The sequence below is a fragment of the Podarcis pityusensis genome, assembly GCF_964106645.2.
Source record: "Podarcis pityusensis genome assembly, chromosome: 17".
In the NCBI taxonomy this organism is placed as follows: domain Eukaryota; kingdom Metazoa; phylum Chordata; class Lepidosauria; order Squamata; family Lacertidae; genus Podarcis; species Podarcis pityusensis.
This window is the reverse complement of record NC_138042.1, coordinates 611,268-624,607: the sequence shown is the minus strand read 5'-3', so window position 1 is coordinate 624,607 and position 13,340 is coordinate 611,268. Positions and strand designations below refer to the sequence as shown.

General features: G+C 45.2%; 2 protein-coding genes across 5 annotated transcripts in view; one reads left to right on the top strand and one right to left on the bottom strand.

The window, feature by feature from the left end:
* The window catches only part of RBM10 (RNA binding motif protein 10), a 47,738-nt gene extending 42,234 nt beyond the window's left edge, over nucleotides 1-5,504 (top strand). For 2 of the 4 annotated variants that reach the window (XM_080988451.1, XM_080988449.1), the window contains exons 21-24: nucleotides 1,959-2,033; nucleotides 2,120-2,223; nucleotides 4,677-4,806; nucleotides 5,252-5,504. In XM_080988451.1, the coding sequence (XP_080844577.1) occupies nucleotides 1,959-2,033; nucleotides 2,120-2,223; nucleotides 4,677-4,806; nucleotides 5,252-5,377 (435 nt within the window). In that variant the 3' untranslated portion in view covers nucleotides 5,378-5,504. Of the gene's footprint in view, nucleotides 1-1,958; nucleotides 2,034-2,116; nucleotides 2,224-4,676; nucleotides 4,807-5,251 lie in introns of all 4 variants that reach the window. The other 2 variants (XM_080988450.1, XM_080988448.1) reach the window with 1 other exon arrangement.
* Nucleotides 5,505-5,613: 109 nt separating this feature from the next.
* LOC308467081 (uncharacterized protein) lies at nucleotides 5,614-12,410 on the bottom strand. The gene is given in 10 exon segments (XM_080988493.1): nucleotides 5,614-5,837; nucleotides 5,997-6,093; nucleotides 7,219-7,354; nucleotides 8,003-8,121; nucleotides 8,523-8,650; nucleotides 10,150-10,213; nucleotides 10,396-10,649; nucleotides 11,826-11,955; nucleotides 11,957-12,082; nucleotides 12,205-12,410. Coding segments are annotated over 10 exon segments (1,134 nt in total). The 5' UTR covers nucleotides 12,238-12,410; the 3' UTR covers nucleotides 5,614-5,790.
* Nucleotides 12,411-13,340: the final 930 nt, after the last annotated feature.

Genomic DNA, 13,340 nt, shown 5'->3' with positions numbered 1-13,340 from the left:
TCCTTGTTTTGCTGATTTCATTTAATATTCTAATTTTCTAAGATTGTTAATTTGGGGATTTCATCAGCTGTACGCCATAAACATCACAATTATAACGAATAAAGGCTTGACATATCTCGCTTTGCATGTCATGAGTTTATCTCATATATTAGTTTCACCTTTTAAGTTGAATTACTGAAATAAATGAACTTTTCCACGATATTCTAATTTTTTGAGTTTCACCTGTAGAGACGGTCAACATGCTATACAGAGCAATCTTAAATCCTTTTCAATTATATACCCAATACATGGAATCTAACAAAGGGACAATATGAATGGACTCTCCACGCCCCCCAAAAGTCTGGTGTTGTTGAACTGGAAAAATGAAAATGCAGCTCCCTTTAATGATTGGATTGAAGAAATGGACAAACTCGCAACACATGAACAAGTTGTGTACAAATGTAAACTTGCCATGGACAAATTCAATGTTATTTGGAATTCAGTTTTATTAGGGATTCGGCTACATTAGTAGAGAAACTATGCATTGAATGCACTTTAAATATGCAACACCAGATGGTGCCAGAGAGCCAGAATTGTTTAAAAACTGGATTTCTCATTGGATTTTTTTTCTTTTGTCAAAATGGTCTAATTTCTGCCTTATATATAGCACTTTTTTCCTGTGTTTAGATCCACCGTAAAGGTCTTAGTTAACTACAAGAACAATTTCCCCCCTTTTTTGTAATGTATACAATATATTTTTTTCTGTTTTGTTTTCTACATGGATACTATTTCTTGTTTCTTCTTTTTTGTGTCTTACTCGTGCACTTGTAATTTTTATTTTTCAATAAAAAATATAAAATAAAAAGTTATGTAGCTGACAGAGGCACCAGCTTGCAAAGGTGATTGGGGTGGGGGACCAATATTGAGAACATGTCAGGAGGAGCCGGAGGTGGAGCCAAACTCAGCGGCCGCACGGCTCAGTGGCTCCGCCGCCGCCACCGGCAGAGGCTGCTCAACCCTCCTTCTCCTCTCCTGTAGGAGGAGGAGAAGGAGCTGGCTGCTGGAGGCATGCTGCACTTGGCTCCATTCTTTGGCTCAATGCTTTTGGGGTATGGGGGGCAGTCCCTACCCCAAAAATATGGGTGGCTCCAAAAGGGCTCGGCCCCTAGGAGCCAGCACTCCAGTAGCTGAAGTGTCTTGGTTGCTTTTGATACCATCAACTCTAGCATCCTCCTGGGACTGCTTGGCAGATCTGAGATTTGGAGGCATTAGTTTGAGGTGCTGTCTACAAATTATGTTGTTGCCTACATAGTTTTTGGTACAGGTAGCCCTGTTCAGGGAAGTTTTTAATATGTAACGCTGTACTGTTTTTAACACTTGATTGGGAGCCGCCCAGAGTGGCTGGGGAAACAGCCAGATGGGCGGGGTATAAATAAATTATTATTATTATTATTATCATCATCATCATCATGATCATCTTGAAATTTACCATGTGCTGCTTTAGCTATTTTCTTTTGGAAGTGATATTTGGTTGTTGTTTTTTTGGTGATGTAAGGAGTCTTTCGGCCTGGGGGCCACATTCTCTTCTGTGCAACCTTCTGAGGGCCATATGCCAGTGATGAGCAGGGCCAGAGGCAAAACTGAGTGGAGCACTGGATGTCAATTTGACCTTTTTATAGTAGTCTAGTTTTAGACACCCCATCCTCCATCCAGGGAAGCAAGAGGCATTGTCCCAGCCAAAAACACTCCAGGGCAAAGGGAAGTTGCTGAGGGGTGAGGCAGAGGAGGAAGTTTCTTTGAACATAGTCCCAAGGGCCTGTAGGGCCATGTTTGGCCTCCAGAGTTGAGGTTCCCAACCCCTGCCTTAGAACTGAAACACAAAGGTAGATTATTAATATGCTTATATAGAAATAAAACATAGTGGGAATCTTCAGGTGCCCACCTTAACCTTGTCTCTATTTTTATATTCTCCCGTGCAGCAAAATCTGGAGATTCATCGGAGGGCACACTTGTCAGAACAGGAGCTTGAGGCACTTGAGAAAAACGACATCGAGGTAGGTATGGGAGTAGAGAGTGGCCCCAGGAGGGTGAGGGTTACCTGGCCAGTGCCTTATTGCTGTCTCTTCATGACCACCAGCAGATGAAATACCGAGATCGTGCAGCTGAACGAAGGGAAAAGTATGGTGTTCCTGAGCCACCAGAACCCAAGAAAAGGAAGTATTCAGCTGTGACACCAGCCACTGTGTAAGTCCCACCATGCCCCTGTGGTTCTCCCTAAGTGTACTAAGGATGAGATAAGAGATCCCGGGGGACTTCCGGGGAGGCGCCTCTGGCAATGGCTGGATTCCTCTGATCGGGAGGAATCAGCTCCGTGGAAATCTGGGTCTGGCCGCCATGGCGAAGGCGGAGACCCGTTAAAAATCACAGGCGGGAGAAGCCTGTGAGCGTGGGATTCGGCGGGCACCCTTTGCGCCTCCCCCACTCGCAGGGAAACCCGGTTTTGGGGATCCGGAGCAACGTGGGATGAGCGGCGCGGTGCTTCGAATTATCTGCTTCTTCCACGGAGCGAAGCCACATAGCTGTTGTCGGAGAGCGCTGACTTTTTCCTGTGGACAATTTGACTCTAAAGTAACTACCCGTGAGTAGAGCTTAATTGGGAAAATTGGATTTTAAAAAAAACGTCTAATTTGGCATCGAAACGGGGAAGGTTCAATACAGGAAGTCCGCCTTCCCCTTTTGTAAATAGACTGAAGCAACGGAGGCTGCAAGCTGAAGTCTTGGAAAGCCTTTTGTAAAAGACTAAATTTCCATAAGTAAAGAATATAATCCCCCCCTTGGAGGCAGGAGAAGAGGGGGGAGGGAAGTTGTCAACTGAGTTTGCCTGCGGAAGAGACCAAGAGAGGTAAAACACCCCTGCTCGGACCCTGGGAACGGGCTGCTAGAAGGTCTGACGTTTTGGTGAGACGTTTATTGACAGTGCTTGGATCGTGTTGACAGCTAGCATAAGAGAAGATACATTGTTTCTACTGTTTCCAGCAGTGAAAGTAACTGAAAATTGAAATTAGTTTGGGGTCGTTTGAACTGTGCTTTAAGAGGATATTACTTATCAATACAAATAGAAACTGTTTCCCTCTAGTGGAAGTTCTTGAAACTGGTGGCTACATAAGATCTGGGCTGGGAAATTTCCAGTTGTAAGATAAAAACCGTGAGACTGTGAGTTGGGCAGATGCGAAAGACGGAATGTCGCCAGAAGAGGCCTTAGTGATTGTACTAGTGAAAATAAACGATTCGCTGGAACAGCTTCACAAGAAAATGTATGTGATAAATATGAAAGTGGATGCTGCAAATATTAAAAATGATTTAATGGTAGAAAGTTTAAATAACCTGGGACAAAAGGTGAATATCAATACAGAAACCACCCAGAAATTGATACAGGAATCTATCCTGATACGGCAAACTGCGGATGAAGTTAAGGAGAAAACCCTCGCTGCTGAAGTTAAAGTAATTCAACTGGAGAGAGAGAGAGTCCCATCCATACGAGGACGATTTGGTGAATACGAGCTGACACCTGATATGACTGAACTTAAAGAGAAACAGATGAAATTGAGGAAAAGGAAACCTTGATAGAGTTTCAGGAGGAGATAGGACTAACATTGGTTGAGAGAGGTATTGGGGGGTTAGTATGACCGCCAGAAATGTGAATTTATTCAAGGGCAACTGTGAAGGACGTTGGCTTGAAGACAAGGGGGATTTGGAAATAGGGCTAAATTGGAAGTTGCTATTGTTGGGCCGAGTTGCTGTGGTGGGGACGAGGGTTGCGGTGAGGTTGGGGATGTTGCTTTTGTTTCAAACATTGCAAGTTTTGGATGGGAGGGATTGTTTCAGGAGGTGGCAGAGGGATATCTCTAGATCTGTATGGCAGGGCAGGAAGCCTCGAGTAAAATTTAAGATATTAACGGATACTAAAGAAGGAGGTGGACTTGCCCTGCCAGACCTCTAAATTTTGTTGTGAATCATCTGCTTTTTGCTGGCTGAGAGAATCGGCAGTATCCGAGACCAGGGAGAAGAGCTGGTGGAAGAAGACTGGAAGTTTAAAGACTATTTATAGAAATATTGCAAAATTAATGAATGTTAGAACAAAGTGGGAATGAAGTTATATGGCTTTAGCAGAAATGTTATAAGGAATTAAGTATAAATAGATTAATTGAGCATTAAAGGGAATAAAATAAGATTAGAATGTGTTAAGATAATTATAGGATAGAAAACAGAGGAAGATGGAAAGGAATTGCTGAAATAATTAATTGATGTGGAATACAAAAAGGGAGGTGTGAGGAAGTCGTGGAAATAAGCGAATGAAAGATATGACATTGAAATTGTTTAAAGTGGTTTTATTTGTCTTGCATTGTATTGTGTTGTTTTTTGTTTGTTGTTTCTTTTTGCTTCTTTGCTTTGTTTAACTCTTTTTCTTTTTTTTGGTAACTTTTAAACTCTTAATAAGTATTATTTTTTTAAAAAAAGATAAGAGATCCCTTCTAGAGCAGTCTGCTTTGGTAATGGTGAGAGGCATTTCTATCCCATAGTGACACATCCTTAGTGTCCTCTGTGCAACATGCTATTTCCTTTTTGCTCAGTTGGCAAAGTTAGAGGGCAGGGCATCTGAATATGTTCCTCTCTTCTCCCACCTTCGTTTACAACAGGGATTTTGAACAACCAACGCGGGATGGACTTGGCAGTGACAACATTGGCAGTCGCATGCTACAAGCCATGGGCTGGAAAGAGGGCAGTGGTTTGGGTCGCAAGAAACAGGGGATCGTTGCCCCTATTGAGGTACCAAAATACCTTGCTCAAGTTACTGTGGATAAAGCAAAGTGTATAGTGCTCATATTTTTGAGGAGCATTTAGTCTTCCTGTTACTTCCCAATTTTTGCAAAAACAACCTAAAATAAGGGAGGTAGGGAGGAAGTAGTTGGGTTTTCTTGCTTGGTGTGAGTTTTGCAGGCATGGCTTTCTTGTCCCTGCCATCACCATCGCCCCCACTTCAGAAAAGGTCACCTCAGCACATGGGAAATTAGGACAATTGAGAAAGAGGCCCTTTGGCAGTATGTTGAGGAGAACTTGCACCAGAAGGAAGTACAAAGTGGTGGTATTAGTCTGTTGTAGGCAAGGAGGGACCTCAGTGGGGTGTCCTAACATTCTGGGTGAAATGTGGTTTGGGACAAAAGCTGTTCCTCTAAAAATGTCTGATGCACATTCTTTTTTCTTTTCTACCTAGGCCCAAACACGAGTGCGTGGCTCTGGCTTAGGGGCCCGTGGCAGCTCTTACGGGGCGGTAGCATCAGAGTCCTATCGTGAAGCATTGCACAAGACGATGCTGACTCGTTTCAATGAGTCAGAATGAGCTCTTCAAGGAGCACCCACCTGTACAGTATTTTGCTGCTGACTGTCTCCCTTCACCCGTCCCTCACTTTCACAAAATGTTCCTTTTGGTTGACTTTTTTTTTTTAATTAAATGTTGAAATGGGCAATAGGTTTTTGTTTTTTTAACATAGCTGAGGCCTGTGGAAGAAGTGGTGCACTCCTGGCCCTTGTTCAGTTATGAAGCACTTATGGGAACATCTATATATAACAATGGTGTAGAAATACATTAATTTACTATACCATAGTAACCTGTTGAGCTACAAGCTCTGCACATTACTCTGCTGGGGCAGCCATTGTTGAATCCAACTGAAGTCCATGCCATGATTACTGGTCCAGCAAAAACCAACCAACAGAGAAGACCTCTGTATCAACCACAAGGACAGCCTTTTCCTTCTAGAGTGTTCGGTGTAGCCCTTCCACAAGCTCTACATAATGAGGTTCTGAAAGAAAAGTGAAATCTATTAAAAGAGTCTGTTTCTAGCCATGGTGCAGTGATGCATGCATACCTATACAGAGCTATATCTTGCTCTTGTATCCTTCTCGCCCCTCATACATAAATTCCCTCTTACCAGACAAGCCACCTTTCTCCTGCAGCCTACCTCCATCAGGTTGGATGTAGCCATGTCTGATAAGGAAATCCAGAGCCACCATTGCACAGTTGGGCTTGAAATCTGGAGATCCAATGGCCTCTTTCACCTGCAGAAGAGGAATACAGTGGTACCTCAGGATACAGATGCTTCAGGTTACAGACTCCGCTAACCCAGAAATAGTACCTCGGGTTAAGAACTTTGCTTCAGAATGTTAACAGAAATCATGCTTCGGGGGCGCGGCAGCAGCAGGAGGCCCCATTAGGTAAAGTGGTGCTTCAGGTTAAGAACAGTTTCAGGTTAAGAATGGACCTCCGGAACGAATTAAGTACTTAACCCGAGGTACCACTGTATTTACAGTTCACATATCTCTCTCACTAGGAGGTGGCATGCTAATTGCCATGACCTTACTTTGTGTTCACCCTATACAGGGTAAGGTAAAGTGACCCCTGACCATTAGGTCCAGTCGTGGCCGACTGGGGTTGCAGCGCTCATCTTGCTTTATTTGCCGAGGGAGCCGGCATACAGTTTCCGGGTCATGTGGCCAGCATGACTAAGCCACTTCTGGCGAACCAGAGCAGCGCACGGAAACGCCATTTACCTTCCCACCGGAGCGGCACCTATTTATCTACTTGCACTTTGACGTGCTTTCGAACTGCTAGGTTGGCAGGAGCAGGGACCAAGCAACGGGAGCTCACCCCGTCACAGGGAGTCGAACTGCCGACCTTCTGATTGGCAAGTCCTAGGCTCTGTGGTTTAACCCACCTATACAGGGTAGCTGTGTCTTATTAAGAATGTGAACTTGGTTAGGAAGCACAAAGTCCACTGGTGGATAATTGTTTCCAGTCAAACAAAATTCTAGGCTATGTGAATTTAGGAGGAGGAAGAGACCCAAATTCAGAAGTCAACCAGCAGCCTATGGCATTATTGCAGTTTATACATAATTACCACACTGCTTCTCAGATTATTATTACACTACCTCAAAAATTCTTTTATCAAATTACCAACCATCCCTCTCTGGACTATTTCTTATACAGGCACAGGAATTTATAACCCTAACCAACAATTAGAGCTTTTGGCAGGTGGTTTTATGAAAGCGAGTAACTTTGAGGAAGTCATGTTAGTGGGAGGCCTTAACCCATTGTTGTAATTTGCAGTGTAATTCTCTGTGGTATCAACTTCTGATTTGCAAAAAGAGTCATTTTTTGCCCTAAGTCAAGTTACACCTACCAACCTTCTCAAGTGGCCAGAGGTAGAACTGCTGCACCTCTCCGTCTCCCACCTGGGGCACAAAACCTTCAGGCAACTTCAGGTCAAATACAAACTGGCATTCAGCATAGATGCCTCCCTGTGCACCCTCATAGGTGTAGCTGGGGTGGGAGAAGGCAGGGGAAAGAGTTCAGCAGTATTTATGACTGTGGAGACAAGTTGCATTAGGTTCTTACTTGGTTGGGGAGGGAGGTAAACTTTGATCTGAATTACTGAGAATCTGCCTTTTCCAGAATAGCTACAGTGATTCTGGTGTTTGACTCTCTGTTTCATTGATTCCTACTGATGTTTGGAAAAGCTGGTAGAGAGGGAGAGAAATGAAGGCAGTCTACTTTCTATACTTGAGGCACATTAGAAATATACCTAAGCTATGGTAGATATTTTCATGATTAAGCTCAGTTAGGATTAGTTTGTAAGAAGCAAAAGGAGGCAAATCATGAATGGGCAAGGCAGCTGGTGGGACAGAACAGGAAGTGCTGCTCAAGGATCACAGTCAGAGTTGGCAGTCTTAAGCCCTGGCACCAGAGGCCTTGCCACATACTCCTTGTGCACCAATGAAAAGGTGGCTTTCTACAATATAGCTGGAATTATCAAATACAAGCTTGAAGTGTCTGTGCTCATACAACAAATTTGCAGAGGCACAGAATACAAACAGCCTTTTTTATACAGGCCCTGGCTTTTAAATATTAATTTTCCTCTTACCTAAACAACTGCATTTTCCTGAACTTGAGGTAGCTTTTTAATATTACCTGATAGTTCCGGCAGCTTTGGCAAGTGCAGTGAGAGAAGCGGGGATGCAAGCTTCTTCCTGGCTTTCCTTCACCAGCGTCTCTCTGACACCCAACCCTGATGCAATGCCCCCAGCAGCCTAAGGCGAGCGAAATGAGGGATTAATATTGAGCTACTATGGTAAATGGGCACAAAGCAGCTCTGCTCCCCCTGAATTGGCCCTAGTACCTGGTAAGCTTACTACCCATTTAGTGGATGATGATCCCCAATTGTCTGTTATCTTGTGCCTCAATTTGCAGAGTGGGGAGAAGAAGTTCACCTTTAATGCTGGGCACCAAGCCGCCTGGTGAAATGGCTTATGCTGAAATACTCATTCACTTACCAGACAGGTGCATGTTTTGTGCATTCAGCCTTTTAGCTCACTATTCCCTGTGGCTGTTGTCTGACCAGCCCCATAGAAGAACACTTGATTATTGAGAGCTGCTCCCAACTCTCACATCAAAGAGGCAGACCTATTGCCTTTTCCATCTCATCTCTTACCATGTTGTCCAGCAAGCCAGGATAAGTCAGTTTGCTCAGTGCCCTCCTGGCCAACCACATGAACATCTGCCCATTGCGCCAAGTGTAGCCGTTCAGGTGGGTGCCATAGCGCTTCACTCCAAACAATGCTGGGTGCAAAAGAGAAACAAAAGTTACTTGTCCAGGTTAATCATTTCCAGATGCAACCCCAAAAAGAGTACAGGAGTGGGCCGACCTTCCCCCTACCACCGCCCAAACACTTGGCGTATTATGTAGGCCAGGCTTCCTCAACCTTGGCCCTCCAAATATTTGAGACTACAATTCCCATCATCCCTGACCACTGGTCCTGCTAGCTAGGGATCATGGGAGTAGTAGGCCAAAAACACCTGGAGGGCCAAGGTTGAGGAAGTCTGATGTAGGCTGAGATAATTAACACTGCTTAGAGAATAGGAGTTTCTTCCATAGAATGACAGGAAAGCCGTATTGGAGGGGCACCAGGAACACAGCCAGAGTGGCAAGTGAAAAGGAAATGCATGGTGAGAAGATTGAATATGCACTTACTTTGCACTTTTGCTGTGCAATATTCTTTAGCTTCTCTTGTAGTCATTCTATAGAGGAAGTCACTATCAACATCTCATTTCCAAAATTCCCAGCTTATATTAAGATGCCTGACAAGGTTTCACAGGCCTGGAACAGCTGCTAAATGAAGCTACACAGAAAATGCACTGGATCAAAACTAAACCTCAACTGCCCACAAAAGCCCCACAGATCTCCTGAAGTGCTGCAATTCTGGAGTTATCGTTTTATTGAAATGATGTGTGAATTTCAAGCCTTTCCCCATAAGGAAACCTGTGGAGTTTCAGAGGGTGGACGGGGCAGAAAAAGAACTGAAGAGAGTAACCAGTGCACTCTCATTCTGTAAAAATAGAGGGAACTGGGAACAACAAATTTCAAGGGAAAGCCTCCCTGTGATATGTGTTTCCAGGTGCTCAACCCCTAAGCCCAGATGACTAGGAAGAACAAAGCAAGATGAAGGCAGAACAGTTTGCAAGCAGTAAGCAGAGAACGCAGTCCTGGCTGGAGATAAAAAGCAGGCAGTTCTGAAAAGGAATGAAGCAATCAGGCTTTAGTACCTTAAGAATCTGTCTTGGGTTGTAAAGTATTATCCCTTTTTATAGATGGGGAACTGAGTCTGTGACAATGTCTGAGACCACCTAGTGCACAGTTGACCAAGTCAGGATTGGAACAGAAGCCTCCCACTTCACATTGAATGCTGTCTCATTTTCAAGGACAAACATTATTATTGGGGTGATATCCAACCACCCAGCCACATGGGTGGGGTATAAATAATAATTATTATTCTTAAATCATACCCAGAGTAGACCCACTAAAATCAATGGACTTGCATTCATGTTTCATTCACTGCACATAGTCCTTTATAGAGCACAGAAGCTAGATTTCTCCAGCAGGGTAAAAAAGGAGATACTTGGACAAATCTGCACTTGAGCTCTTAGCTGTGCTCCTAACTGTTACCATGGATGGGATTGGACAAATGCTTCTAGGAGGTCTCTCTTAATTACTTCTGCATGAATCGTGTCTCATATCAATGGAATACAAAGCAAGGAAGTCAAAGGTTTTTCAGACTCACGAGTTGCAGAGCGCTCCATGCTGAAGAGAGGCGTGTCACAAAAATAGGGCATCACACTGTAGAGCTGCAACGAAAGCAAGTTTTGGTTCATGGACAACTGTTTCATTGGCCCAACCACTCCTTCCTCCCAGAGCTAGTATCCTGAATGGAAGCCCTGGGTCCCTCCCACTTGACCCTTACAGTATTCAAAGACACCCATGGGTGCCACATGGCCCTTCGCCTTCCTTGGGTGCCTGGTAATCTCACCTCCTCTCTCCACTCCTTCAGGCAAGGGAAGTCTTGCTGTGCTCTCATTTCCCTGAGTACTCCTTCCACAGCATCTGTTCTTTGCTCAGAGGATGCCAGCTTCCTGTTAAGTTCCACGCAAGCAGGCACACCATCACCCCGAGACACCAAGAAAACAGCTGGATACTGACAGAGATATTTGGCTACAGAGGGCAGCACGTGGCCCACCTGCTGTCCAGCAACCATAAATGGCAGGCACAAAGCCTTTGAAGAACCTGCAAGGGGATGAAGCTGTCAATTTGTAATCATTTTGCCAAGTCCTAGTTCCTATGAGCAGGGCCATATTTAAGTATATAAAAAATATTTTAATTTTTATGCCTCTGCTGCTTTGCAGCATCTCTGATCAGCGTAAGCAATAACATGGACTCTTTTTAAAAAGTTTATTTTGATAGGGAAGCTACCAGCATGAGTTTGACCAAACTGCGGGAGGCAGTGAAAGACAGGAGTGCCTGGCGTGCTCCAGGGGGTCACGAAGAGTCGGACACGACTAAACGACTAAACAACAACAACATTTTGATAGGGAAAGGCATTTTGGACATGGGCAAATGCTTCTCAGCTTGGAATTGCTTTCTTACACATGTTTACTCAAAATAAGGTTTCATTGATTTCAGAAGCACCTACACGCAAGTAAGATTGCAGCCTGAATTTCATAGAAAAGCATGTATAAGATAGCAATCGTAGACTGCAAGAGTTTATTTCTGTCAGGGTGATAAGACCATGGCAATATTCAAAGTGCTTGCCCTGCTCCCCAAACAACACTGCTGACATATAACATTATTTTTCTTGTTCTCTATTGCTTTTTGGGGCAGGCAATTTTCATCCTATTGTTGTTATATTTTAAAACTAAGGAGTGCCTATTTTAGGGTTTGTCAAGTGGAGTCCCGATGAACTAGACCTGGCCAGGAGCAGATATTGGTCATATGGTGCCCCCACCAAGATGTGAGGACAAAATTTGGTGCCCCCCCCAAAAAAAAATATTATTGGCACAAGAATTCCTTTTTGTACAGTTGCTTTTTTATGGATCTTCTCAGCTGGCCGCTGTCTTAATTTTCGACCCCCTTCCTTACTGCAAAGGGCTGCGGGCAATTGGAAAAGCAGCGAGCTTGCTATGGAGCCTGAGAGAGGGGAGAGAGTGAACTGGAACTAGAGGTCATAGAATCATAGGGTGGGAAGGGACCCTGAGGGTCATCCAGTCCGACCCGGCAAGGCAGGAATCTCAGCTCAAGCATCCCTAATCGAGGGCCGGCCAAGCTCTGCCGAGAAGCTTCCACCACCCTGCGACGGGGAGAGTTCTGTCGGTTGTGGCTTCGAGCCCCGCCAGGGCACAGGAGTCCTGCGTCGCAGGGGCTGGACTAGATGCCCCCGGGCCGCCCCTCTGGTCGTCGCCCTACCTGCTCCGTGGAAAGAGTTCATCCTCCGCAGCAGCGCCGTGACCCGCGCCGACCAGCCGGCGGCCGCCATGGCTCCCCAAGCGCCGCCCCGCCCCGCCCCGGGCCAGGCCGCGCGCTCTCCTCCGCAGGGGCCGAAGGCCTTCGCCGGCGCCGGGCGGCTCTCGCTTCGCCTTCGGCCCGGGCACCGGCGGGCTTCCCGGAAGAAATGGGTCTGGAGGGGAGGGAGGGATCGCCTCGTTGTGAAGCTCCCCGTGTCCCTAGGAGGAAGGGCGGTGTAGAAGCGGGATAAAAAAATTGGAAAAATCAATAAATGGAGGAAGAGATGGGCGAGCCACTTGTGCTACGGAATCTTCCCTGCCCCAGAACGTCAATTTGGCACCTTTTCCTGTTGCTGTGCAGAATTCAAAAGCATACTCCCAAGTTTTCTTCATCCTAGCCAGGACTTGACAGATTCCTCCAGAGTCCAGAACAATGGACAGGCAGCACATTTAACCCAAAAAAGAAAAAGGACTTTGTGCAACACTATAATAACCTGTAAAATAAAATGTAGAGGAGAACTAGCATTGTGTTTTAAAAATAGAATAAATAAGTCCACAGTCAGGAGGCTATCCCAGTGGGTTCTCCTGCAAGATGGGTGAAAAAGGCGGTGAACTAAATGACCACTTGATCCTCCAAGCCTCCGTGGATCAAAGGCCTCCTTCTCCAGACCAACACTGTTTCCCACAGTGGGAAGCAGATGCCAAGGGGCAGCCCAGAAGCAAGGCGCTCCCCAGGAAGCCTTTGCATCCCGGAAGCTGCCCTTCCCTGCCCTTGGCTTCAGCACCTGCTATTCTGAGGTTTCCTGCCCCAAGGGATGAAGGCCCCAGACAGCAAATTCCCATGAACAGACCTACCAAATCAAAGAATCAGACTGAGTCAGGCTGAATTTAGGGAAACAAACTTTTATTACACTTTCAAATATTTTCACATTTTTTCTTCAATTTTTTTAAAGTGTCTGGCTTCTAAGATTTTTTTATCACAATGGCCAGTAGAAAAATAACCAAACTCTTAGAAATGAAGGTGCGCTCATTGGCGCTTCCCACAAAAGTTGGGTTGGTGAGGTGATGGGAGGGGCATTGTGGAGCAGCGTTGGAGCAGAGATGTCAGGGTTAGGAAGAAATGCTTTTATGGAGTGAGTGGTTCACAAAGACTTCGGTTTATTATGTGCAGAGCAACGGGTTTTCATAGTGATGCAGACAAGGCCCTGCTTTGGAGCAAACTACCTACTGGAAAAGTAAGAACCAGTCCTTGGAAAATCCATATGGAGAATAATAATAAATAGGATTTCTTTCTCTGGAGAATTTTAGCTGCTGGCTCACTGCGGCACAAGGACCTTGTTCTCTACCGTCTGAACGTAGCTGTCAACCGTCCCTTATTTGGCGGGAAACTCCCTTATCCCAGCGCAGTGTCCCACTACTGTCCCTTATTGATGATGTCCCTTAAATTTCCCGGGTTTCAAAGGAAGCAGCTCCTCTC